Source organism: Heloderma suspectum, chromosome 4 (genome assembly GCF_057233095.1).
Source record: "Heloderma suspectum isolate Gila_16-S chromosome 4, 16-S_ref, whole genome shotgun sequence".
NCBI classification, from domain to species: Eukaryota; Metazoa; Chordata; class Lepidosauria; order Squamata; family Helodermatidae; genus Heloderma; species Heloderma suspectum.
In genome coordinates this window covers 162,077,150-162,103,788 of record NC_139461.1, presented here as the reverse complement: position 1 = coordinate 162,103,788, position 26,639 = coordinate 162,077,150, and the positions used below count along the sequence as shown (strand labels likewise).

General features: G+C 46.8%; 1 protein-coding gene across 2 annotated transcripts; it reads left to right on the top strand.

Annotated features, from left to right (window-relative positions):
* The first annotated feature begins 613 nt into the window (after positions 1 to 613).
* ALDH9A1 (aldehyde dehydrogenase 9 family member A1) lies at positions 614 to 26,639 on the top strand. 2 transcript variants are annotated; one of them, XM_084854846.1, is made up of 12 exons: positions 614 to 913; positions 3,267 to 3,473; positions 4,972 to 5,117; positions 11,522 to 11,651; positions 17,990 to 18,124; positions 18,597 to 18,793; positions 19,524 to 19,664; positions 19,942 to 20,130; positions 22,803 to 22,890; positions 23,628 to 23,769; positions 24,211 to 24,323; positions 26,196 to 26,639. In XM_084854846.1, exons 2-12 carry the CDS (start codon positions 3,293 to 3,295, stop codon positions 26,288 to 26,290), a joined length of 1,557 nt encoding a protein of 518 aa, XP_084710972.1. In that variant the 5' UTR covers positions 614 to 913; positions 3,267 to 3,292; the 3' UTR covers positions 26,291 to 26,639. The 2 variants fall into 2 exon arrangements, with proteins under 2 accessions (XP_084710972.1, XP_084710971.1); XM_084854845.1 differs by lacking the exon at positions 614 to 913 and adding an exon at positions 956 to 1,056.

Genomic DNA, 26,639 nt, shown 5'->3' with positions numbered 1-26,639 from the left:
CTCATCTTCTCTACCCACCCACCCACCCACCCTGCTTTGCAGGCATGATCTTAAATTCCATGTGCCTCAGTTTCCCCTTTTGCAGTGGGTTGCGGCTGGGTACCAAAGGCTACTTTTCTATTACTCTGAGGATACTAGATACTGGGGCTTTCTGCACAACTTAACCCTCACATAAGTGACATAACCCATGCTCGCTGGGTTTGCACAACACACCCGCCAAGCGGGGGTTGCATATGCAACCTGGTGCACACGGGCACCACGGCTTGTCGCGGATTAAATAGCCTGGTCCGAACCGGTAGTAAGCTCCGCATATGGCGACTCTGCCCTCCATCCCACCAGCCGCCACCGGACATTAAGAACGACAAGGCGGGTTTCCTTTTTGCACCGTGCCTCTTGATTGCTCCCAGACGGAGGGCTTCGAGTACTCTTGTTCAGAAGGTGTTTTGCATCTGCCCTGTTTCCCGCCTGAACAGATTTTCTGCAGAAGCAGCAGGAGGCGACCACAGGAGGGTCGCAAGTAGAAGGCGCCCGCGCCATGAACGAGGCAGGGCGGCGCCATAAGAGCCTCATCCGGAAGCTCCCCAAGGCAGTCCCTCCTCAACGGATCTTTAGCAGAAGGGAAAACACTGAGGCAGCGCAGGGAGGGCGCCCGCGGGCGACGGCGCCTGGGCAACTCCTCTTCCGCGGGCGAGGGGAGGGCGAGTGCGCACGGAAGGCCTTGCCCGGAGGCCTCCAGAAACTCTGGTGTGGACGAGAACAAGGGGAGCCGCACAGGCGCCGGGGGCGGCCGGCCCGGCCCGGCCCGGCCCGGCCGGAAGCGCTTTGAGCCTGCCGCCCCAGGAACGTGGCAAAGGCGGCCGCGGGGAACGCGTCCTCGAGCAGCCGGCGGGGCGGATCCCGCCTCTCGGGCCAGGTGGGCGTGCGCCGATCTCTCCGGGCGCCGTGCGGGGGCGGCGCTCCGGCGAGGGGCGGTGCGGCGGCGAGGGGTCCGAAGGCCGTAGCAGCCCGGGGCCCGCTGGAGTCGATCCTCGGGAGCGCGGTCGCGGAGATTCGTCTGTGAGTCGGCCGCCCCCCCAGAAAGCCGGCAGCGCCCCGTACCTGCCTCCTCTGCTCCAGCGGGGCTTGCGCCGGGGGTGTCCGGGAGGACAGGGGTGTCGCAGCGCCCCTGGCCGGGGGCGCCCAGAGGCCAAGCGCGGCCAACGGCGGGGCTCACGGGCCTCCCGCGCGAGTGCATGCGGGGCTCGGGGCCTTAAGAGCTGCGCCAGCGTGGGCCGGAGGGCCTGTGCCCGGCACGGCCAGGGGCTCCTCGCCTTGCCCGACTCTCCCCTGCGAGCCAGCGGCGTCGTGGCGGGAGGAGAAGGGCTTCCCCCGCGACTGGGATGGCGCCCGTCGCTGTCCAGAAAGGGGCTCGTTCGCTTGCGCCGCGACGCGCGGATGTCTCGGCCCCCGCTGTGTGGCTGGGGAGAAAGGACCCCGGGGGAGCTGCTAGGCCTGGCCCGCGCGGCCCCAGCCCCGCATCAGTTCCCCAGGGCACCGGGTCTGTTCCCCGGAGCCCTGGAAGGCCACTGGGGTAATGGAAGGTTTTTCCTCAGTTTAATTGCTGGGGGTGGGGGTGCAGCTAGGCAGGGAAGGGTTAACTCTCCCGTCCCCACATACTGCAACACCCACCCACCCCCATCCCCTGCTTGCAGTTGAGCTTAGAGAAAAACTGCTTCCCATTAGTTTGGGATGATTGGAGTTAGGGTGCAAATTAACTGAATACTTTCTTTGAGATGATTTGCTTCCTGTGAAAGTTAAATACATTCTAGTAATTATTGCTAAATGTGCATGTATATAAATTAGCATATGAATTGTTTTTTGCACATTTATGTGATATGGGCCTTTTAAGTACCTAGCAACACCCCTGAGAGACCTGCTTGCCTTTCTTCCCTGACCGTAGCATGCCTTCCACTTGAGGCATCATGGAGGTCTTCTCTTTCTCCCTGTTAGGTTTTTTCCTTTCCTAGAATGGGGCCCTGTGTGGGGGAGGGGACCACTGGCCATGTGGTGTGGGTTGAGGGGGGGTGTCTCCCATCAAGCAGGAAAAGAGGGAATATTTCCTCTCCCAGCAGGTGGAGGTACTTCTACTCCTCATCTGTATGTCCAGGCCAGGATAACTATGTTGTTGCCCCCAAAGTAGAATAATTTAGCTTGGAGCTCAACATCTGAGGAGATTGGTTTAGTGCTAGCTCCTTTGCGGAGTTCATTCCCCAAAACACTTCAAGCAAAAACAGAACATTAGGATTCAAATAAGACATCATTGGCTACACAAGAGCTCTTCAAGCGCTATATTTGATCATGTCCCACTGTTCCTAGGAGGAGCTCCCTTTGTTTGGCATTCAGGTGGCTTATGCATCTTCAGACCATTCTCTGTGCCGCATTTTATAAAAGGGGGATGGGGGGCTGCTTCTGCAGAGTTTTCTCCCGTCCCCTGTTGAGATCCAGCTGTCATGCCAATCCCCAAACCCGAAATGAAACTTGCATGGCCTTGCATTGCGTGGTTGTCCCCTCCTTCAGCGCTATTTCCTTGCAAAGTGTAACCTATTGGGTAGGATTAGGAGTTGCTGCTTTGAATGTGTTTCTTTGCTCCCTTTTCCTCTCTTTATAGGAGGATCATGATGGGCCTCATTACTGAGCGTGTAGGAAGAGAGCCACAGAATAAGGGAAAGATGACAAGTAATCCAAAGAATCATTTAGGAAAGGATTACAGGGAGAGTTCGCCGGCTGTATATCACACGTGTTATATTTACCAAAAATATGTTCTTGTGTACAACAGAGCTATGTATCAAAGGGATAAAACCCCTGAAAAGGATTTATTTGGAAAACGCACTGCTTTCCAGATGTTGTTGAACTCCAGCTCCCATAACGTGGCCAGTGGTCAGGGGTGATGGAAGTTGTAATCCAACACCATCTGGAGGTTCCGCCAGGTTCACCATCCCTCATGTAAAATCATGGGAGGGCTCAAAAGTGGCTTAAATGTCATGCTGTGCTTTAGAAGTAGCTTCTCCATCACAGACATGCATGAGCACACACAATTTGTTCCAGCGTAAACCTGGTAAAAGTGTGTAATTTATCTTGTTTTTGAGAACTGCACTAGAAGCTCTGCTGATGTGGATATAGTATAAGAGAAAATCTTTATTTAAATAAAAATAAGACATCTTGATTGTCAGGGAGCTGCATCAACTCAGGGAGCTGTAATTCACATGTGGAAATTACTTCCTATGCAGCCTGGTGCCTGTGTACCAGTCCTCGGATGCTTCCCGGTCCCAGTGTGCTGTTCCTTCTGCGTGGCTTCCCTCGTCTACTCTGTTGTGCTGCAATGAGCACCATCACTGGTACATTTCAACTGCAGCAACCCCTCAATTACCGAGGAGGTGCCCGTACCCAGCCTGCAGATGGGGACCACAGTGAGGAGGCATATGAGCCAGCAACTGGTAATTCTCTTCTGGGGGTCTGGAGTTCAGGGAGTGCACTCCGATTCTACAAGCATATGTCAGTTGCCCTTCCCTCTTATCAGAATTAAGGAGTAACTGGCTTAGGAATCTACTCCAGGACTTTGTATTACGTTAATCTGGCATTATTGTCTTATCATTTAGGCAACATTTACATTGCCCATAAGTAATTGCCTGGCTTAGATTTATTTAGATCAGAAGGAACTGGGGCAAAAAAATAGATCTCTGGTGGCCTTTGGAACAGTTTATTGGTAACTTGTCCTGCATGGCTTATCTTTTTTTTTATAGTAGGACCTTGAACTTAATCTGCTGATAGAGGAAAACCTTGGCTGAGGGTTGGTATGCAAGACATGCAAATAGTGGAGATAGTGTGTCACTGACACTAGACCTACTCTAGGCAGATGCATTTTAAAAAGCGGTGTTTTAAAAATCTTTATTAAATGTACGAAAAGTTTAACCAAGTTATATAAAAACATATACAAATGCTTGCTATAACAGTAGATTTATTTCTTTATTTAATATTTCTTAATTGCCTTTCAAGATTATGGCCTTTCCAAGACAACTAACAATGACAAGCAGTACCATTAAATATCAAAAAACTATAAAAACACCTTAAACATAAATTTACTATAACAATAGATAAAACAGACAATTCTTATGCCTTTTTTTTTTTACTGACAATCATTAATGCTTACTGTGTTGTTCTTTTAGAAAATTGTTTAAGATTGCTTATGAATCATAAGGAATAATTTCCAATAGAGAGTAGATAGGTAAGGATTTCTGACTTCCAGTTGTTTAACAATAGCAGCAGCGAAGTGTCCCCATCCACCCTAAATTATGCAGCTGAAATGAAAAAAAGCTTGACGTAGCCAAGAGTGGATTTTTGTGTGGAAGGGCTATGAGCGCCATTCAGTTCTGGTATGTAAAACAAATTCCTGGGCTCAGAATTCTTCAATTCCCGGGGGGCGGGGGGTTGCAGCAGGCTCTGTTTGGTGGATCTCGGTGTTCTGTTAAAAAAAATAAAATAGATCCCACAAGCATGAAATCTGCCCATGTTTGCAGGTAACATCTGTTGAAATCTCCACAGTTGGAGGAATTGCAGAATAAAAATAAATTATGCAAAACAATAAAAATATAGAATAAAGAACACAAATTAAGAGAAATTATGCAAACTTGCATAATCTGCATAGGCTGCAGAATTCTGCGTTCTGGAATTTGGGTTATATTTTTATGTAACTTGGGCTGCTATTTTAAGTATGCATAGCCCTGGGTATATAAAGTCTTCTCTCTTCTCTTTCTGAGTTGTGAGTTTAAAATTAACGCCATTCAGAAATTTTGGGAATAAATGTATAAAATGCAATGGTAACAGTTTTGCTTGTCTCAAGACTACATACAGTTTTTACAGGCTGTTCTGTAAAAAGTTGTAACAGATATTACTGGTCAAGCTTGCAAAATCTAAATTTGATTTTGTCTTCGCCAGGCCGAGTTATTGCCAAGTTTCTCTTCTCTGGGGAGAAGGAGGTGGATCTGGCTGTGCAGAGTGCACAGGCTGCCTTTAAAATATGGAGTCAGAAATCAGGCATGGAACGGAGTAGTATCCTGCTGGAGGCTGCGAGAATTATTCGGGTATGTGGTAAAATAAAGTTATTTCTTTATAGCTTCCTCTAAGGCAACGTTGGCCACTATTCAAGGGGCTATCCTTGCAGCCAGGCAGGTCACAAAGTTTGGCTTGGCTTAATAGCCCTTGTTTGTGGTTGCCACTTGCCCGTCTCCTCCCTGCATGCTCTGAGATGCTCAGAGGAGAGGACGATCAAGAAGAGAAGAGCCATGCTGGATCAGACCAAGGGTCAATCTAGTCCAGCATTCTGTTCACACAGTGGCCAACCAGCTGTCGACCAGGTACCCACAAGCAGGACACAAGTTCAATAGCACCCTCCTGGCCATGTTCTCTAGCAAGTGGTATACATAGGCACACTGCCTCCGATACTGGAGGTAGCACGTAGCCACCAGGACAAGTAACCATTGATAGCGTTCTCCTCCATGAATTTGTCTAAACTCCTTTTAAAGCTATCCAAATTGGTGACCATCACTATGTCCTGTGGTAGGGAATTCCAGAGTTTAACTATGCATTGTGTGAAGAAGTGCTTTTCCCCTTCCTGAATCTCCCACCAAACAGCTTCATAGGATGACCCCGGGTTCTAGTATTATGAGAGAGGGAGAAAAATGTTTCCCTATCCACATTCTCTACACCATGCATAATTTGGTACACCTCTATCATGTCTCCCCTTACCATTTTTCCAGGCTAAACAATCCCAGCTGTTGTAAACCTTCCCTCATAGTGGAGATGCTCCAGCCCCTTGATCATTTTAGTTGCCCTCCTTTGAACTTTTTCCAGCTCTACTATATCTTTTTAGGTGCAGTGACCAGAACTGTACATGATATTCTAAGTGTGGTCTCACCACAGTTTTGTATAAAGGTAGTATGATATTGGCAGTTTTCTCAATTCCCTTCCTAATTATGCCTAACACGGAGTTTGCCTTTTTTTCAGAGGCTCCACACTGGGTTGACATTTTCATCGAGCTGTCTACCACAGCCCCCAGATTTCTTCCTTGGTCGGTTACCACTAGCTCAGATCCCATCAGGTTATACTTGAAGTTGGGATATTTTGCCACAATATGCATCTCTTTACACTTAGATTGAACCACATTTACCATTTGGATGCCCATTCTCCCAGTTTGGAGAAATCCTTTTGGAGGTCTTCACAATCCCTTCTTGTTTTGATCATCCTAAATAATTTGGTGTCATCAGCAAACTTGGCCACTTCACCGCTCACTCCTATTTTCAGATCGTTTATGAATAAACTGAAAAGCATTTGTCTTAATACAGATCCCTGTGGGACCCCACTATTCCTTCCATTGGGAGAATTTACCATTAATTCCTACTCTCTGCTTTCTGTTCTTTAACCAGTAACTGATCCGTAAAAGGACCTCTCCTTTGATCCCATGACTAAGTTTGCTCAGGAGTCTTTGGTAAAGGACTTTATCAAAAGCCTTTTGGAAGACCAAGTAAACAGTGTCTACCACATCACCCCGTCCACATGTTTATTGACACTCTCAAACAACTCTAAAAAGTTAACGAGACAGGAATTGCCTTTATGGAAGCTGTGTTGATTCTTTTTCAGCAGGGCTTGTCCTTCTATAAGCTTACTAATTTTATCTTTAATAATGCCTTCAACCAATTTACCTGGAACAGACGTTAAACTAACTGGCCAATATTTTCCCAGGTCCCAGCTGGATCCCTTCTAAAAAACTGATGTTACATTGGCCATCTTCCAGTCCTCTGGTACAGAGGCTGATCTGAGGGACATGTTGCATATTTTGGTTAGAAGATCGGCAATTTCATATTTGAGTACTTTGAGAACTCTAGGATGGATACCATTTGGGCCCAGTGATGTATTTGCTTTCTGTTTATGAGTAAGGTTGAGAACTTCATCTTTTGTCACCGCTATTTGCCTCAGTTCCTCAGACTCCCTTCCTGAAAATATCAGTTCAGGCACAGATAATTGTCCTATATCTTCTGCAGTGAAGACGGATGAGAAGAATTCATTCAGCTTCTCTGCAGTTTCCTTGTTCTCCTTTAGCTCCATTGTCATCCAACGGTCCAACTGCCTCCCTAGCTGGCTTCCTGCTTCTAATGTATTTAAAGAATTCTTTATTGTTGCCCTTTATGTTGTTTGCGATATGCTGTTCAAAATGCCTTTTTGCATCTCATATTGCCTGCTTGCATCACCTTTGTGCAAGCTTGTGCTCCCTTTTGTTTTCCTGACTTGGGCAAGACTTCTGTTTTTTGAAGGAAGCCCTCTTTTCTCTAATAGCTCCCTTGACACTGGTCGTCAACCATGCCGGCAACCTCTTGGTGCTACCTTTCCTAGCCTGTGGCATACATTTTAGCTGGGCTTCTATTATTGTGATTTGAGTACCCTCCAAGCATTTTGAAGGGATTTAACTCTCCTGACTCCCCCTTTCTTTGTGCGAGGTGTTGATGGAAGAGGTGGTTGCTAGAGGGGGAAAATTCAATTGCCATTTGCCTCCAGGTTTGTGGACTTCTACTGGCAACGTTGTGTCAGTCGCTAATCTGTTCATGTCTCCAGATAACTGAAAGTAACCTTTGGTCGGAACAGACACTGAGAGCCTTGGGATGCCCTTCCCTTATCTGTTTCATCACACTGCTCGGAGGCCACCTTGTATATCACTAGTTTAGCATGTGCTTTGAAGCCTTTGGATTATATTTGCAATCTTTCTACTTCCTCTCCGCAACTGAGTTATGCGCACAATAACATAAAATGATCCCTGACGTATAAGACTGAAGGTCCATCTAGTGCTCCGGTTTGTTAAGTTATAGTAGCAGCCAGATGCTTCTGGGATGCCCATAAGCAGGACATGAAGGCAATAGCCCTCTCCCATTGTTGCCCCCAAGCAATGTTCGGTAGCATACTGCTTCTGACCCTGGGGGTTCTTGGTATCCATTAACAAATATCATGAATTTGTTTAGTCCTCCTTTAAAGCCATCGAAGCTAGAGGCCATCCCCAAACTTTCTACCAGAAATTCCATGAATTAATTGTGCAGTGTGTGATGAAGTGGTTTTTTTTCCTGGTCTGAATCTTCTGCTAATATGTTTCATAGGAGGATTCTGGGTTCTGGTATTCTATGAGAAGGAAAATTCTCTTTCTCTGCAATATATATGTCAGTATATATGTGAAGTTAGGTTTTTTATCCCAATGTGAATCGCTTTACATTTACTTCTATTCAGCCACATTTGCCATTTTGTTGCACATTTGTCTAGTTTGGAGAGATTGTTTTGGAGGTCTTTGCAGTCGATTTTGGCTGAATAATTTGGTGTCCTCCACAAACTTTGCAGTGTCGCTGCTGTCCCACAACTCAAGCTCTGTTTGAAAGTTTGGGAGGACTGTAGCGATACCAATGGAGAAGTTCTCTCTTGAAGTCCAGGGCTACAGCAGGGATGGGAAACGTATCGCCTTCCAGGTGTTGTTGGACTGCAACCCCAGTCATCACTCACTACTAGCTATGCTGGCCCGGGCTGACGGCACTTGTGAGCCAAAACATCTGGTGGGTCACATCTTCCCCATCCCTGCTTTACAGCAACAGGGAGCAAAATCCAGTTAAGTTGTTCTGCTCACGGAGCAACTTATGTCAGTGGAACTACGAAGGGAGGGCAGTTCCCCCACACATCCTCAAAATCTGCTCTGGAAGATTTAGGAGAGTGATGTGAGTTTATTGGAAAATTTTGAACTGGAAAATGTTCTAATGCAAATTAGGGTAATTTGCATCAGAACATTTTCTGATGCCTTATTGAGTGATCTGACTTGGCCTCTTGGTTTTACTGAATAGACAACAAGACTAAGAAAAATACCCCGTGTCCATTTTTTTTGTTCCGGTGCACCACAAGTCTTTCCCTGAAGTATTGGGGAGGGGGGCAGTGAAGCACACAGAGAGAGACCCCACCTTTTAGGCACTCGGGAGATGGGAGTCTCCAGGGTCAGAGGCTGCTTAGCGCCTCTGCTCTGCTCGGCATCTGCCAGCAGAGGGGGAGGAGAGATGTAGGCGATTCTCACCTCTCTGTCCCCTTTTCAGGCCATTTCCCATTAGATGGTCCTTTGAGTACGTCTAGTGGAATTGTGCCGGTGGGGATGGGAGCAGGGAAGCGGGTGGGTCCTGTGGACCCTCAGCACCTTGCCTCTCCCACCCACTGACCGGCACACCCCTTCCACTTCATTGACGTTGTTCCCTGAGGCTAGAGCACTGCACTTGTGTGAAGAAGCTGCCACGGAGCTTTGTGGGGGGAGGGACCCACACTCAGATTCCTGCCCTTAGGCTGGAGCTGTGTCTACGGCTTCAGGGCAGGAATCTGCACCATCTCATGGCTTCCCAGACACTGTCTGAGAAGCCATAAGACACACTAACTCATTTTAATTTTAGTAACCCAAAGAACTCTGCATGATATGTTGACAACCCCTCATCTGTTTCAACGGAGTTCCACTCTCTTCTGCTGAGGTTGTTGGGTCACCTCGGTTTCACGTTTAGTTCCATTTCACATGGAGACATATATGCATGTAATATGTATTCTTTCACATGCTGGGGATAATTGCCTGAAAAACATTAATTACAACTTTGAAAGTGCCAAGCTTGCCTAACATTATATTTGTGCTTAGCATCCATTCATTGTTACTAATGAACTTTAAAAAAGGGATTTTTTTCCATGGAAAAATAAAGCACTAGAAAATTTTCCATGGAAAAGTTTCCACCCAAATCACTGGTTAGGGGACCTTCCAGAACAGATTTGGGGGGCCAGGGTTGCAAGGGGCAGAGGATGGGAGGAGAAAGTCCTTTTGTGTGAGTGCAAGTCCACTCACCCAACATTGGAGGGTCGGAGTCCTACCACCATATATATCTAGACTACCTACTTGTATAATTGCCGTGGCTTTCTCCCAGTCAACTCTGAAAGTGGTGAAGGGGGTGGGGGGAATAGTGGTTTCATATAGAAGCTCCATTACAAAGTTCAAGTTCCCAGCATTTGTTTGTGGGTGCATGCATGTGCGTGTGTATGTCATTCTGCAGAAACTGTAAGGCAATCTGGTTTTAAACCAGGATAATTTTACATCTTGACCTAAAGACCATTTTACACCAGCATTCTGTTCACAATGATCAACCTAGTGATTTTGTATATCTTTAAAGGAGACTTTCACTAAGTTAAACCTAGGTGTACAATACTTGTTATATTCATTAAAATTATATTTAGCTTCACCAAAAGTAGAGATTCACTGCATCGTGCAATCCGATTACTGCACCATCAGACCCTCCAATGTACCTAATTGTGAGGGCACAGGCTTTCTGTCACTCAGTGGTGAGGAAAGTCACTCTGCCTGTCCTTAGGAAATCTCTTTTATTTGCACATCTCAGGAGTAAGCTCCATCGTTGAAAAGAGATTTTGTGGCTGACTGGCCCAGTACAGATTTCTAAATGTTGATAACTTGAATATCTAGGAAGAATGGGTTAGTACAGCACAAGACAATACATGCAAAACAGGTATCATGTATCCTGTTAACAATTCAGGCATCTTTAGTACGTATAATCTTTTGGTGTGCAAAGTGCACTAAGTAGGCTCAAGCTGTTTAGGCCTGGTTCCATCAGCTGCTTAGCATATTCTGATGATAGAATCATAGAATAGTAGGGTTGGAAGGGGCCTACAAGGCCATCGAGTTCAACCCCCTGCTCAATGCAGGAATCCAAGTCAGAGCATCCCTGACAGATGGCTGTCCAGCCTCGTCTTGAAGGCCTCCAGTGTGGGAGAGCCCACTACCTCCCTAGGTCATTGGTTCCATTGTCGTATTGCTCTAACAGTCAGGAAGGTTTTCCTGATGTTCAGCCGGAATCTGGCTTCCTGTAACTTGAGCCCATGATTCCGTGTCCTGCACTCTGGGATGATCAAGAAGAGATCCTGGCCTTCCTCTCTGTGACAACCTTTCAAGTACTTGAAGAGCGCTATCCTATCTCCCCTCAAGGCTAAACATGCCCAGTTCTTTCCGTCTCTCTTCATAGGGCTTTGTTTCCAGTCCCCTGATCATCTTTGTTGCCCTCCTCTGAACCCTCTCCAGTTTGTCTGCATCCTTCTTAAAGTGTGGTGCCCAGAACTGGACACAGGACTCCAGATGAGGCCTAACCAGTGCTGAGTAGAGGGGAACAAGTACTTCCCGGGATTTGGAAGCTATGCTTCTATTAATGCAGCCCAAAAGAGCATTTGCCTTTTTTGCAGCCACATCCCATTGTTGGCTCATATTCAGCTTGTGATCGACAACAATTCCAAGATCTTTCTCGCTTGTAGTGTTGTTGAGCCACGTATCCCCCATCTTGTAAGTGTGCATTTGGTTTCTTTTTCCTAGGTGCATAATTTAATGATGATGATGATAATGATCCTTATCAGTCATATAATGTGCTGTGTGTTGGGATTCCAGGAGCAGAGGGAAGAGATCGCCACCACGGAAACAATCAATAATGGGAAATCCATCACTGAAGCCTTAGTGGACATTGATGTATCTTGGCAAACTCTGCAGTATTATGCTGGCTTAGCTGGCTCCCTGGCAGGTGAGTGTCTACACTCTGTTTGTTAGTTCTGCTCTGTTGGATCCTTCATTTACCCCCACTAGTCTTAATGGTTTCTTTAGTCTAGTACTGAAGTTAAACATGGGTAAACATATCCATGTCACAGGAAAGGCCTTGGAGAGGAGGTACATTTTAGTTGAGACAGTATGGATTTTCTTCAGAGGTCTTGCAAGCACTTTCTTGCAGCGATGCTTAGGGACCAGCTCGTCTGTCGGGCTTAAAGGCCGCTATGCATGTAATGAGTTCTTGTGGGTGTGCAGTGTTGTGAACCTTCTGAAACTATAATATTTCAAACATGCATGTTGTTTCTAAACCTCTTGTGTGCTATAGAAAAACCTAGCAGGGCACCAGAATCAATCGGGGCTCTCTCAGAATGTTGCTGTGCTGTACTCTGCCCCTGCTAGAGTCTAGCGGGCCCTTAGGCAGTTTCTGATTGGCATGGCTTGATGCTCTGATCACTCTGTGGAATGTGGAGGTGATACAATCACTCCCAAGTGTTCTCTTCTGCTGAGCAGAGCCCAGTTCGTTGCCCAGCTGAAGGCCATGAAGCAGGAAGGGAGATGTCTGAAAGGCAAGTGCTGAAGTGGTGTAAAACTCTGAGTCTGCTCAAACACTAGTAAGAGCTAATTTTGAAGAGTAAGAGCTACTCAGTAGCAGTGATGGCAGCAAAGAAGCCATTCTTCACCACCACCATTTTGTCCTCACAGTGACATCTAGAAGAGTTTTTCCAGGTGACTTGGTCTTTTGCAATTTAGCCCATCCATGGATCTTAAGGAACTCTTGGAGGCACATTGTAATATGCTTAGAAAACGCTAAGAAATTGTCGTGACTTGTATGCTGCTATTGGTTCAGGTCAGTCTGTGGAGGTGTCCAGAATACCACATGGTCTAGTATTAATGGAAGAGTTCCAGTTGTTGAGGCCTGATGACATGGATGAGTACAGCCTACCACATTTGTACTCAACCCTTGCCCCTTGTAGCATGTTACATAAAGTAAGGGGGGAGTGTTAGGCTGCGTCCAAGAGGTAATAACACCTTCTTCAGAGAGGGAGTGGTCTAAGCCACCTTAAGAGGTTGTGGTACAAATGCTCCTGAAGAAACCTGGTTTGGACCTAGAGATCTCAATAATTATTGAGCAGTTGCTATCACCCGCTTCCTGGGCAAGGTGCTTGAGCATGTAGCTGCTATACAACTCCAGGCACACTTGGATCAGACTGAGTTTCTAGATACATTCAGTTGGGCCTCAGGTCTGGTCGAAACTGTCTTGGTTGCCCTGATGGATGACCTGTGCTGGGAGGGTGTGTGAACCTCTTACTTCTGGATCCCAGGGACTTGCAATGCTGTCAAACATAGCATCCTTCTGGGATGGGGACTGGAGGTATGGTGGGGGGTGCTCACTGATCTGTCTTTGTCATTGAAGGTGCAGGTTGCCTCCCTGGCACAGGCGTCCTTCTTCCAGTTTAGGCTGGTTGCGCTAGCTGCCTTACTAGGACAGAGCAATCCATTTCCTGTTAACTTCCGGATTTGACTACTGTAATGTTATACTTGGGGCTGCCTTTGAATCATAGAATAGTAGAATCATAGAATAGTACGGCTGGAAGGGGCCTATAAGACAATCGAGTCCACCCCCCTGACCAATGCAGGAATCCAAGTCAAGGAATCCCCAACAGATGGCTGTCCAGCTTCATCTTGAATGCCTCCGGTGTGGGAGAGCCCACTACCTCCCTAGGTAATTGGTTCCATTATCATATTGCTCTAACAGTCAGGAAGTATTTCCTGATGTTCAGCCGGAATCTGGCTTCCTGTAACTTGAGCCCATTCTTCTGTGTCCTGCGCTCTGGGATGATCAAGAAGAGATCCTGGCCTTCCTCTCTGTGACAACTTTTCAAGTACTTGAAGAGTGCTATCCTATCTCCCTTCAGTCTTCTCAAGGCTAAACATGCCCAGTTCTTTCAGTCTCTCTTCATAGGGCTTTGTTTCTAGTCCCCTGAACATCTTTGTTGCCCTCCTCTGAACCCTCTCCAGTTTGTCTGCATCCTTCTTAAAGTGAGGTGCCCAGAACTGGACACAGTACTCCAGATGAGGCCTTAACCAGTGCTGAGTAGCTGGGAACTAGTACTTCACGTGATTTGGAAGCTATACTTGTATTAATGCAGCCCAAAATAGCATTTGCCTTTTTTGCAGCCATATTGTTGGCTGATATTCAGCTTGTGATCTACAACAATTTCAAGATCTTTCTCGCTTGCAGTATTGTTGAGCCAAGTATCGCCCATCTTGTAACTGTGCATTTGGTTTCTTGGTTTCCCTAGGTGCAGAAGTTGGCATTTACCCCAATTACAATTCATTCTGTTTTCTGCCCAGCACTCCAGCCTATCATGATCACTTTGAATTCTGTTTCTGTCTTCCAGGGTATTAGCTATCCCGCCCTATTTTGTGTCATCTGCAAATTTGATCAGCATTCCCTGCACCTCCTCCTCCAAGTCATTAATAAAAATGTTGAAGAGCACTGGGCCCAAGAATGAGCCCTGCGCTACCCTACTCATTACCTCTCCCAGTTTGAGAAGATCCCATTGATAAGCACTCTTTGAGTCCGATTCTGTAGCCAAATGTGGATCCAGCTGAGAGTTGTTTCATCTAGCCCACTTTGAGCTAGTTTGCTCATGAGGATATCATGGGGCACTTTGTCGCAAGCTTTGCTGAAGTCAAGGTATACGATGTCCACAGCATTCCCCCAGTCCACAAGGGAGGTTACCTGATCAAAAAATGAGATCAGATTTGTCTGGCAGGATTTGTTCTTAACAAATCCATGTTGCATTGTTTTCAAGGTGCTTCCAGATGGATTGCTTTATCATCTACTCCAGAATTTTCCCAGGGATTGATGTCAGACTGACTGGTCTGTAGTTCCCAGGTTCCTCCTTTTTACTCTTTTTGAAGATAGGGACAACATTAGCCCTCCTCCAGTCATCTGGCACTTCACCCGTCCTCTATGATTTCTCAAAAGTAATAGGCAGTGGTTCTGAGAAGTCCTCTGCCAGCTCCTTTATTACTCTAGGATGCAGTTCATCTGGCCCTGGAGATTTGAACTCATTCAAAGTGATTAGGTGTTCCTTGACCATATGCCTATCCATCTCAAGCTGCAATCCTGCCCCTTCAGCCTGTACTTTGCCTTTGCCAGGGGGCTCATAGAAGCTCTTTTGGGAGAAGACTGAGCCAAAGTAGGAATTGAGCACTTCTGCCTTTTCCTTGTCATCTGTTATCATTTTGCCATCCTTGTTTAATATCTTAACCACCATTTCTTTCCTCTGTCTTTTACTATGCACGTAGCTGAAGAAAGCCTTTTTGTTGCTTTTAGCATCCCTCGCTAACCTCAGCTCATTCTCAGCTTCAGCCTTCCTGACGCCATCCCTGCAATTCTGTGCTAACTGCCTGTACTCTTCCTTTGTAGCTTGGCCTTCCCTCCACTTCCTATATGTGTGCTTTTTTGTTTTCAGGTCATCTCTAAGCTTTTGGTGAAGCCATATTGGCTTCTTCTGTTGTCTTCCATTTTTTTTTCATGTTGGAATTGTTTGTGATTGTGCATTTAGAATTTTCTTTTTTAAAAACTCCCTCCCATCTTGGACTCCTTTTCTCATTAGAGTCTCTTGCCATGGGACCTTCCTTATCATTGTTCTGAGTTTATTAAAATTGGCTTTCCTAAAATCCCGGGTACGCGTTTGGCTACACTCGGCTTTTGCTTCCCTTAGAACCACGAACTCAAATATAACATGGTTACTTTCCCCCAGAGTTCCTATAACTGCTACTTTATCCATTAAGTCATCTCTGTTGGTTAGGGTCAAGGATAGCCGATCCTCTAGTTCCTTCCTCCACTTTCTGTAGGAGGAAATTATCAGCAACACAAGTCAGGAATTTCTTGGAGGGGCCATGTTTTGCAGAATTTGTTTCCCAACAAATATCAGGGAAATTGAAGCGGTGCAGCCCATTCCTTGCCAACAGTCTATCTTCCAGGAAGTACAGCCCATGGTTCCAGAATCCAAATCTCACGCGCTGGCACCACCTTCGTAACCAGTCATTCACCCGGAGTATTTTTCTTTCCCTTTCTATCCCTCTTCTAACTTCTGGAAGGATGGATGAGAAAACTATCTGGGCCCCAAAGTTCTTGGGTTTCCTTCCCAAAGCTTCAAGGTCTGACGTGATTTCTTCATAGCTCTGCTTGGCAGTATCATTTGTTCCCACATGGATGAGAAGGAAGGGATACCTGTCAGTGGGCTTTATGAGTGCAGGCAACCCTTCAGTCATGTCTCTAATCCATCCTCCCGGGAGACGGCATACCTGGCGAGTCCATGGGTCTTCGCGACATACTTGGGTTTCGATCCCATGCAACAAGGAGTCTCCCACTACTACTTCTCTTCTTGTTGTTGTAGGCCTTGGTTTCATTGCCTCTGCCTGACTGACCTTCAGCTTCTTGCTCACTGTCATGCAGGTTCCCCTGTAATTCTTCCTCTGCAGGCTGTCCTCCAGTCTCATCCGCAAGTACCTGGAAACGGTTCCATAGTGCCACTGCTTCCACTGGTGTAGAGTGGCTTCTAGTTCTTCTATGCTGTAGTTCTTTGAGTTGCTGAAAGCTGCTTCTTGAGGTCTGGCTACTTGGACTAGCAAAGATGCTTGTCAGTTTGTACCAGCCTTGTATTTAACAACTCACCTGGTGGCCAAAGGTGACTAGGAATTTCATGCAGGCAAATGGATGGAATTCGGGTGGAGGAGGGACACATCTGTGCTAGAATAGAACATCCTCTATTGACTGGAGGTTAACAACAGAGTCCCACTGGTGTGGAAGTGTCTGTTACAAGAAAAAGAAATTTGAAAAAAAGGGGAAAAAAAGAAAAAATATTAGGGGCCTCCCCCTTGACCTTCCTCCCCTGGTCAACTCCTGTTTGCTCTCTCTGATAACTCACTTTGATCGCTAGCTCTCTGGGAGCTTGCTTCCTTGTATAGCCCCTAGACCAGCTGGAGCAGCTTCCTCTGCTCTGCTAGGAGACAGGAAACAGACAGTTCAGAAACTGCAGTTAGTTCAAAATACAGCTGTGAGGCTGTTCACTGGGGCTGGGCGTTATAAACACATTGCACTGCACTGGCACACCGTTCACTCCCAGGTTCAGTTCAAAGTGCTGGTTTGACCTTTTTAACACCCTTTGTGGCTTGGGGAGTGGATATCTGCCAGCCCCTTGTCTTTGTGCATGCCTGCCTGTACGTTAGGACCTTCCCAAGAGGCCCTTCTTCAGGTGCTGTCTGAGGCATGTCAGACGATTACAGGGAAATGGCTGGCTTGGTGGTGGGTCCCCGACTCTGGAATGCCCGCCCCAGGGAGCCTCACCTGATGACTACCTTGATGTCATTTCTGTGCCAGGCAAATGCGTTTTTATTTTCCCAGGCTTTTAAAATCCTTTGACATTGCTTTTAATGCTGCTTGGTAATTCTGCTTGCTTTTATATTGTGGTGCTTATTGTTTTTGTTTTAATTCATTTTATTGTAACTTTAACTTTTTTGTAAGCAGCTCCTGGAACCTGTTGAAGGGTGGGATATAAATCAGATACATAAATCATACCCAGTGGTTTGATTTTAAACTCACTTTTCTTTCAAGCTTTACAGTTTTAGACAGTGCACAGCACAATACAGTAAATACCTATTACAATAGTTTACATGGGAAACACTTTGTCAGGAAGGCTGGCCATTCCTCCTTCGGTACAGTACGTACAGTGTTTTAGCCAATGCCTTCCAGTACACAGAGGATATCTCCATGTAAAACAAGTAGATTGTGCACCAGTGGATGGCCTTAAATGGAGCAGCCCATATTCACTCCTTGTACCTTGTAATCTCTCTTCCTCTCTCGTGGTGCCCTTCTATGCTGTAGTTCTTTGAGTTGCTGAAAGCTGCCTCTTGAGGTCTGGCTACTTGGACTAGCAAAGATGCTTGTCAGTTTGTACCAGCCTTGTATTTAACAACTCACCTGGTGGCCGAAGGTGACTAGGAATTTCATGCAGGCGAATGGATGGAATTCGGGTGGAGGAGGGACACATCTGCGCTAGCTGGTTTTCTCTGCTAGCTGCAGAGGAAGGAAAGCCTCTTCCTTCACAACCAGCATGGAAATGCCATTGGCTGGCAGATCACTCTTTCCCTCCCCTACCAGTCTGCTGAGTAGAATGCCCCCCCCTTTTTTTTTTTACTTGCTTGCTAAGAGCTTCTTAGCAGGCTTAGCTTAGCTAGTCACTTTTGTGAGTTTATTTGCGAGGCTCATGTTCATCTCACTTTCTCTTTGCTATCCAGGTCAGCACATCCAGCTCCCCGGGGGATCCTTTGGTTATACCAGAAGAGAACCTCTTGGAGTCTGTGTTGGAATAGGGGCATGGAACTACCCTTTTCAGATTGCCTGCTCGAAGTCAGCCCCTGCCTTAGCCTGTGGTAAAGGAGATGTTGTGTTAGAGGAGTGAATGGGTATCATCCTCAAGAGCTAGTAGCCAAGGATTATCTCTGCGGGGCTCTAGTGCCATCACTGTTACTGTGGGCATGCAAAAAGTGGGGTAGGGAACAAAACTCTGATGTACTATTACTACTTCTGAAGCTAAAGAAAGTAACATTTAAATGACAGATCAAGGAGGGAGAGAACAGAACACAGTTGTGGGAACAAGCAGTGATTTCGCTACAGGGCTTCCCTATGGCTAGGTGGGATGAGCGTAGTGCTGGTGCCAGGTCCTGCCTTTTTCTTATGGGTAGCTTAATCTGCCATGATCGGGCTGGACACCTTGCTCTGATTAGTGGTCAAATCTACTTTTTTTCCTAGTGCTCTTTCATTTCCTGTGCAAACTTAGCCACATCTAGGCAGAGAGAATGCACACCACTTCCTGTGCTTATTCATGTGAATTGGGTCACCTAGGTAATGCCATGGTCTTCAAGCCTTCTCCCTTCACCCCCATCTCGGTTGTGATGCTGGCAGAGATCTACAACGAGGCTGGTGTTCCCAAGGGGCTTTTCAACGTGGTGCAAGGTGGAGCTGCCACAGGCCAGTTCCTGTGTCAGCACCCAAATGTGGCCAAGGTCTCTTTCACCGGGAGTGTGCCTACAGGCATCAAGGTACAAGATACTATTGAACAATAGCGTTTAACCTTCCTCTGGTTTCCCAAGGCTGGACACCCTGTGTATGACTTGGCTAGCCCTCTACAAAAGTTAATGTATGCTATGCTGAATCTGGTTCTGGGGTGACTTTGTGCCCTTGAAGGAAGATCGCAGTTTGAGAGGTTCCAAAAACTAGCCCTAGGGAAGCATATGTCTTTGCCACTTGCCACAATCAAACCATTGAGTGTTTCATTGAACTTTCTAGGCCTGTGTTTTATTGAGGGGGCTTCACCATTAAAGGTAGCCTAAAAATTTAAAATCAGTAAATTAGAGGAAAATATGTTTTGAATAAGTTGTATGGCATGTCCACACTGTGCTTACACTCAGTGCTTCAGTGTGGTATCCTCTGGAGAAGGAGAGACCACCTCTTAGTATTTCTGTATGCTTCCTCTAAAATCAACATTGCTGGAGAATTGTCTGGAAGCAAGGGGAGATTTCAGTCCTGAGCGGTAACGGTAGTATAGCATAGAAGGCGGAGGAACCAGGTTTATGTGGGGTCATGTATGCTCAGAAATGCTCACCAATGACTGATCAGAAAATCTCTCTTGTGAGCAAAGGACTGATGCAGATGCTTATTCAGCAGCCTCCAGCTAGGAATGGCCCTTTGCATTTATCTAGAGGTTCTATAGAGCTGTGATAGACTTGCTCTTGTTGCTCATACACCTTATCCTGTCTTTTGCTTCAATAGATTATGGAGATGACAGCCAAAGGGATCAAACCAGTTACTCTGGAGTTAGGGGGCAAGTCCCCCCTCATTATCTTCTCTGACTGTGTCTTGGAAAATGCTGTGAAAGGAGCCCTCATGGCCAATTTTCTTACCCAAGGCGAGGTATGCAGCTCCTGGGAGTGGAAGCTGAGAGCCTTCTTACATTTTATCCGGGAGCTCCACTTAGAGTTCAGTGGCAGTGTTCTTCTAGGGCTGGTGTTTTGCTTCATATGATGCCTGCTAAATAAATAGCAAACTTTGATGGCTATTTGTAATTATCCCATGTGATGGTACCAAGAGCTCTTGCAGTTTGGTACTTGTTGTTAAATCACAGGAGATGTTAAATCGGTGCAAAAAAATCCGGTGAGTAGACGCTACCAGAGTTGTTTCTGTGTCTCAGGTTTGCTGCAATGGCACTCGGGTGTTTGTGCAACGGGAGATCCTGCATGCTTTCACTAAGGAAGTTGTGAGACAGACCCAGAAAATCAAAATTGGTGACCCCCTGCTGGAAGACACGAGGATGGGAGCACTTATCAACCGGCCCCACCTGGAGAAAGTGTTGAGCTTTGTTAAACAAGCAAAGGAACAGGTGAGAGAACTGGGCTATATTAGGTAGGAGAGGCTAAGCTACTGGGAATTGCCTCTCCTCCCTCCAAGCAAGCCACTAGAATAGCATCCAAGCACCGTACGTTCTTTGATAGTAATGACAAGGGATGCATCTGGCATAGAACGTGAGCAATGCCTGATGACCTGTCAGAAGAGAGTTGGTTCCCTGTGGTCAGGTGGTGTGTCAGTGTTGTACCTCCCCTTGACTAGTAGCAGCTGATCAAATCATGCATGTTAAGCAAATATATGCAGATTTGCTTAACCAACATGATGTATTCCATTCATAGGAGTGGGGTTATCATCTCGGCATGGATTTGGCTTTTTAAATGCAGAGCATACAGGTCTTGGCAATATCAGCCTGGGAGGCATAATTCAGTACTGAAAGATGTGTCAGAGGACCCTCAATTGTATTGTTAGTTTTTGTTTTAATTGTGGCAAGGGGACACCATTCAGGGGACTTTGACCAGAAGGACTCCTCGATGCAAATTAAAGAAATGGGGCAGGCAGTGGCGGCTGCCTGTTGTGACTGGTGGGGTGTAGGGCAGGGCAGCGAATGGTAAGTGGAGCCAGGGTCTGAGCACCACAACACAAAACCACTTCTTTGCACCTGCATATTTTTTTGCTCCTGCACAAACCCATTTCACACAAAGGCAAACTCTGGCAAACAGACAACTCCCTGATTGTAAGGGAGAGGGAAGTATTTCCCACAACACACAAGACCACTACTTTTTAATCCACAGTTTTCCTTCTTCTCCGGCACAAACCCATCTTACACACAGGGAAACTGAGGCAAGGTTTAAATGATTGAAAAGAAATTGGCAAAGGGGAAACACATGTACATCACCACCACACACTTGCCCCAGGACATCAAGTAAAAAAGGGAGGGTATTTTTAATTGAAAAAAATGAGCACAGGGTAGGGAACTCCAGTGTTCACATGTGCGTGTGTGCACACACAATTCCTGCCTTTATTTTCCTCCCTAAAGCTGCCCATGTGTGCACATGGACACGCACACACAAAAGGTCTCAAAAGCAAAGAAACATACCTGCTGGCTGCTGCTTCCATCTGGGGTCTGTGTGCTGCTGTGTGTGTCTACCACTGCTGCTCTGGCCTTGAGGAGAGTGACTCGTAGCCTAAGGACAGTTAGATGCAATGTGCAGAAACCCACGTACATTTTTTTAAAAATCAAAGACCGGATTGGCTATGGACATTCTTCTGAATACTCTGCTGACCAAAAATTAACAGCATAGCTGTGCCCTGCTTGGCTTCAAGAAACCAATCAGAACAAATGAGGGGAACCTGGCAGAGCATCTAGGAGAAATGCTCTGCCTGCCTTAGAGTCTGACTGAGCATACATACAGGTGGGTCACGAGGAGAGCTACAGGGGAGGATAAATACTCTTTCTCAGTGATATGCTTGTGCAGCAGTCAGCAGCAAGAATAGGACGAGGTATATGAAAGGCATGCCTGTTTCTGGGCCCAACAGGTGACTTGGAGATCTGGGACAAGGAGGGGGAATGTGTGGACTCTGGCAGGCGGTAGGACAGTGTATTGTTCTCCTGCCCCAGTCCTACTAAGAAACAGACCCTAGGGGCAGGCACATTTCTGAATGAACTAGAATGGATAACAAGTATAAGCACGGACTGGCATTAAAAGGGAATGTATCTTCCAAATGTGCTGTAGGAGAAAACTGTTTGGAAGCGAGGGGAGATGAGCAAAAGCTTGAATTCACCCGTGGCAATACTGCCCATCTGCTGCTTATGGACTGGTGGCTACTGCTCCTACTTGGGAGTGTACACGGTTGCACTCCTGACTGAACACAAGCCCAAGGACTCAGTGGTTGTTCATCTGCCAGTGTTTGAGGACTTTGTCCCTTAGCTGTACTCTGTAACGGACCATTGCATTGGGGGATGGCACTCTGCCAAGGGTTGCAGCTTTTGTTTGTGCGACTGTCTCTTCTCAGGAGTGAGCAATGCTGTAGGTTGCAAAAGAGGCTGGGCTGGGCTAGTCAGGAGCCTAGAAATTGATTTTCCATTTAGCTCACTGCTAAGGAGCTCTCCAGATACGCTGGGATATTAATATAGAACTTTTTCTGTTGGGACGAGCTTTCACTGTTGGGTCAGGGAGGTGCTGAGGGCAAGGATTTGGAACCTTAACTGGATCAGGGTTTTTTTGTGGAAGAAGCTCATGCTCTGACGCTTCCACCTTCCCCTCTTCAGAGGAGGATGAGCCCTCCTTCCCTTTCTCCCTCCTTGGCCACCTAATTCCTAGTCCGTTTCCTTCCTTTACAGCTTATGCTTCCCTTTTAAGAGTAAATCTGTACAGAGGAGCAGGCTCCTCTATGCACATTCGTTCACACTTTTTATTTCTGCCCAAGGAGTGAGGATTCAGCAGCAGAGGAGAACATAAAGGGAGATGTGCCAGCCTGCCCCACTGCCATTGCTAGTATTGTGCCAGCAGAGAGACCTTTCTACGCAGTCTGATGTTCCGCTCTAGTCATTCCAGATTTATTCCCTTTGTTGCCCACGCTGAGTCTGCCCATAGTTTGGTAGCTGCTTGTCCTGACCTAGAGGGTTCAAGCAGGCTTTGGCTGATTATGCTCAGTGAACAGCACTGTGGCTGTCTGCCGCTACCTTCTGTTCTGTTGCATTTTCAGGGTGCGGCGGTGCTGTGTGGCGGTGATGCATATGTGCCAGATGACCCCCAGCTGAACAAAGGCTTTTACATGTCTCCCTGTGTGCTAGGTATGATGGCTTTATTCAGCCTGGCTTTCAAATGTGGTCAAAGACATTGATTATGCCAGTTTGTGGGGAGGGTGAAGACAAGCTGGTACGTGGTGCTCACATTTGTATGGATGTTGGTGAGGAAGCAATGCCATTTTTAGTTGGAGAAATTGGCATCTTTCCTGGGATTGAGAAGGGATAGTGGCTCCTTTTCACTGTGGGAAATATTATCCAGCATACTCCTAAGAGTAGTACTGCATGATCAGAAGAATCACTTCCAGCTACAGGTAGATGGTGGCATGTTTGAATGCTTCCTTGTATACAGAACATCTTGCATAATGTGTTGGGGGACTAGATTCCTTCTCCTGATGTGTTTGTTTCTGTCTGCAGGAAATTTTCCTATTTGGAAACATTTAGAGTTCAGGTGAAAGGTTGCATGCTTGGAATGTCTATGGTCAAAGCAAGATTCTCCTGATCATGTAGCTTCGTTTGTAAAGGTTCCCATCATCATGTCTTTCAGGGACTGAAATCCTATGCACGCTCTACTTGGAACCTAGTCCAATGCATGTTAATTTGATTTAGGCTGTTAGTTTGTCCCTGACATAGCAGCATTCAGGTTTTTAAATGGGCAGTTCTAAAATCCCATCCATTTCCTAACTACAGGATAACTATGGTTGGAGAGGTCTATTTCTTCCTCACTTTTTATGCATTCAGAACAGTTGGCTGTCCACTGAATGTCACTTTTGTGTTGTTCCCAGGAAACTGTAAGGACAGCATGACATGTGTAAAAGAGGAGATTTTTGGACCTGTCATGTCTATCCTGTCCTTTGACACAGAAGAGGAGGTCCTAGAACGGGCCAATGACACCCGTTTTGGCCTGGCAGGAGGTGTCTTCACCAGGTACTATTAATGTGAAAAGGTTTCAGGAGGAGGGGTAGGAGACAAGTGTGGCCAGGCTGGCCAACAGCTGGGGCTGGATGCTCTGCTGAATAGCATCTATGACAGCTGTGAATTTGAAGCAGCAAGTCAACCCAGAGCATGGTAGAAAACTGCTTGCTGCACCGTTTGTGTGTGTGTGTGTGTGTGTGTGTGTTTGTTTGTTTGTTTACATTTCTGTATTGCCCAGTAGCCGAAGCTGTCTGGGCAGCTCACAACAGTTTCTGCTTGATAGGACTGCAGCCCATCCTTACCTCCTGGCATCTCCTGGAAGTGGCAAATGTGCCTGGCAGCATTTGGCTCACTCTACCATGCCCCACGAGAAATGGAGTTAGGGAGCACTGCAAGGTTTCTGGGCTGGGGTTGAGAGCAAACTGTGCTTAATCCCGTCCTTCTGCTCCATAGGGATATCCAGCGGGCCCACAGAATAGCTGCTGGCCTCCAGGTTGGGATGTGCTTCATCAACAACTACAACGTCAGCCCTGTGGAGCTGCCCTTTGGAGGATACAAGATGTCAGGTGACCCAGCCAACCAGTTGCCGTAATGTTTAGTTGTTGATTCCTGTCTGCTCACATGATAGCTAGCAAAGAAAATGGAAACATTGGGCATGCTTGGGTTGTGGACTAAGATAGCTGAAGCAGTCTGGAGGCATAATAGAAAGTAGACCTGCTCAAGTATATTGATGCCATTTAGCTCCTTTCTTTTAAGGTAGCTTGGGCCTTGGTCTGGGTCATTGTCTTTTTTTAATGCAATTAGAATTGCTAGTGGAAATAAGAAAACATCTGCATGGATGGGCTTTAAGTTGCGTGCTTGTTCTACTTGGCTTGCTTTGGCAGAATGCAAACCTGTTGCTTCCCCTCCCCAGTGTGGGGAATGAGGTCTAGTCTGTGAGGGCCAGAAGAGAGTGGATGAGACCCAAAGTTGCTTAGGGTGTGTATAGATGTACCTAATGTGGGTGGTGGGACTCCTGTGGAAGTGCACTGAGAGCGTTCTGTTCTGCAGTGTTCTCTTCAGGCTCAAATTCAGGCTAAACTAATTCAGCCAGCTGTTGGCAGCTGTCCTCCTCGTGGCTTTTTTACCCCTGCGTAGGGATGTACGAAATGTACTTACCTTTCCTCGGATTATGTTTATGGTGTGGGGGGGGCATCCCTCGACGGGGGGGAGGCGCTCCGTTCCTCCCCCCCCCCCCCCTGGAATCCTCGATGGCCGGCTGTGCTCTGCGGCAGCTCCACAGAGCAGCCAGCCAGGCCCAGGCCAGAGCAGTCCACAGCTGGATTTCCGGCCACGGAGGGCTCTGGGTAAAACAAACAAAAAACGCGTACACAAATGGCGGCGGCTGTGGCCGCCGCCATTTGCATTCCTTATTTTTGGCCATCTTAGTCTACTTAAATATTTACGTAGGCTAAAACAGTGAATCAAAAAGGGACGCAAATAGCACCCGCTACGCTATTTGCGTTCCCCTTATTTTCACCGTCTTAGTCTACGTAAATATTTATGTAGACTAAGACACCAAAAATAAGGAACGCAAATGGCAGCGGCCGTAGCCGCCGCCATTTGCGTACACGGGTTTGTTTGTTTTTTTAACCCAGCCATGATAGGCTATGTAAAGATTTACGTAGCCTATCATGTCTTGGGGGGAAAAAAACACCCTCAAGTCTGCAAATGGCGGCGGTGGCAGCCGGTCGGAAGACCAGCCGCCGGAGCCGCCACCACCCAGAAGATCCACCCCAGGTAAGTCTTGTCCCGGGGGGGATCTGCGGGGGGGTGGCAGGCTGTTCCGCCACAGATTTCGAGGGGCCAAACGCCAGTGCATTCAGCCTCACCGAGATCCGTGGCGGAATTCTCTGCCATCCCTACCCCTGCGATGTCACCATTTTACCTTCTCCCCTCCTTTCCCAGCGTGTTTTTTCTATTTTAACAATTCATCCGTTTTGTTTAAAATAAATAAGACACTGAGGCTGCAATCCTACACACACTTACCTGTGAGTAAGCCCTATTGAACTTAAATACATAGGATTGTGCTGTGAATGAAGTTGTCGGTGGCTAAGCATACAAGCACTGTTTTTAAACAATGAAGAAGGTGGACAGCAAAACTGGACTTCATCAGACAAATGAAACTGGTTGATTTGGAGACAAATACATCTGGCATTTGCACTGCTCAGCTTGCAGGAGGAAAGAACCACATTGACTCCAGCTTTTAGGTCCATCTGTATCTACCCTTAAGTGAAGATGCCCCTTCCCCTTTACCACTGAACCCTCTTTTAACCTTCACATTCTGTCAGTTGTCAGCAAGCATCCTTTGCAAGTAGAAGTGCTGGAACTTTCAGAAGTGAGCCCTTCTCACAGGGGACTATCGTTGCAGCCCCATCACAGGCATCTCTCTCTTACAGGGTTTGGTCGAGAGAATGGTGATGCAGCAATTGAGCACTACTCCCAGCTGAAGACCGTCTGTGTGGAAATGGGCAACGTGGAATCGGTGTTCTAATGGCTCTGGTTCAGCCAAGTAATTGCTGACTGGAAGCAGTTGAAGTGCTACGTATTGTGGAAGTACATACATACTACATGTATGTAGTATGTGCCCACAGCATGGGCACATACTACATACCTGGAGTATGTGCCCATGCTGTTGTCTTTCTGCCGTTTTGAATTCCCTTGTCCCCCTCTGCTATCTTCTCTTGAAAGAACTTCTAGTGGAGAAAGGAGAAATTGCTCATTGGCTGGAAAGGCCAGTTACTAGACACATGGAACAAAGGTGGCTGATTATCTCTGCTGCCTTTTCTGGGTAGGCACTGTTGTAACTTGCTTTCTGAGCAAATAAAGGAGCTGGGATTGAA